Below are 1,263 nucleotides of genomic sequence, written 5' to 3'. Positions count from 1 at the left end.
AGGTTTCTGGGGGGAAAGACACCCTGGGACACCCAGACAATACAGTGAAGTGAGACTAAGAGCCAGACCTTCTCCCCACGTGCCCTAGTCTGTTCAGACTCAGAACGTTCCCTTACCATGGACACTGTTCTCAGTAGAGGTCACCCTGGGACAAGGGCACTGAGGAAATAGCCCAGACCCAGGTGTGTGGGAAGATGATGCAGGCCAGGCTGACCCTGCTGCTCAGTCCAGCAGCCCCCGCACGATGCCCCCAGGTACATCCAGAACCCACTGCTGCTGGATGGGAAGAAGTTTGACGTGCGCTCTTACCTGCTCATCGCCTGCACCGTGCCCTACATGGTCTTCTTTGGCCACGGTTATGCCCGCCTCACCCTCAGCCTCTACGACCCCCATTCCAGAGACCTCAGTGGCCACTTGACCAACCAGGTAAGGACACTCCCCACAGGCAAGGGTGTTCTTTGCAGACTTGGACTGAGATTAGAGGAAGGCTCTCCCTGCTTGGAAACAGAGACTCTAACTACAGACATGGCCCAGACTCGGAAGTGGCTTGGGCTGCCCCCACCTGCCACCAGCATTGCCTCTACCTCTTACCTCCCACCTTTGGCCACAATGAGGGCCCATGTGTCCTGATGAAATGACTCAGAGCCCTGCAGCCCTCAACCTCCAGCCTGGCTGAGGGTATGCTGAGGATGGGGTATGGGTGGGGGAAGGAACTGAGTGGTGCCTGTCAGGTCCTCAGTGGGAGTGCTCCTGTGGGCAGAGGTCTCTGGGGAGAGTGCAGGGCATGGTGCCTTCTGTGAGAACCCATAGAGGGCTTGATCGCTGAGGGTGTCTCAGTGGATGAAGATGTTTGCAGGAGGATCTCTGAAGGCGGGTCACTCCAGAGGAGCAAAGCGCCTGCCTGTGGAGTAGCTAGACTAGGGTGAGACTCTCCTTAGGGGGCCCTCAGTGAGGTCAAGACCTCTGGGCATTCTGGGGTGGTAGTCTCTAGGTGCTGCATTTGCCCCTCCCAGTTCATGCAGAAGAAGAGCCCCCTGTACGTGCTGCTTAAAGAGGACACAGTGTGGAGCATGGACCACCTCAACAGCTACATCAACGACAAGTTCAGAAAAACCAAGGGCCTCCCCAGAGACTGGGTCTTCACCACTTTCACGGTCTGTCTACTGCTGCACCCACTCCAGCCTGGGGGGCAGAGGGGCGGGAGCATCCAGGTCAGGAGCCAAGAGTTGAGACCCCTCAGGGTGTGTGTGTGTGTGTGTGTGT

At 57.6% G+C, this 1,263-nt stretch overlaps 1 protein-coding gene across 1 annotated transcript; it reads left to right on the top strand.

Moving 5' to 3' along the window:
* Positions 1-48: 48 nt before the first annotated feature.
* On the top strand, positions 49-1,241 carry LOC102494984 (protein polyglycylase TTLL10-like; the record flags this gene model as incomplete). The annotated part of the gene is made up of 2 exons (XM_006160938.3): positions 49-426; positions 1,014-1,241. Coding segments are annotated over exons 1-2 (318 nt in total), but the record flags the coding sequence as incomplete, so codon positions are not given.
* Between the last annotated feature and the right edge of the window lie 22 nt (positions 1,242-1,263).

This window comes from Tupaia chinensis, unplaced genomic scaffold (genome assembly GCF_000334495.1).
Source record: "Tupaia chinensis unplaced genomic scaffold, TupChi_1.0 Scaffold134970_1, whole genome shotgun sequence".
NCBI classification, from domain to species: domain Eukaryota; kingdom Metazoa; phylum Chordata; class Mammalia; order Scandentia; family Tupaiidae; genus Tupaia; species Tupaia belangeri.
This window is presented reverse-complemented; position numbering and strand designations above follow the sequence as displayed.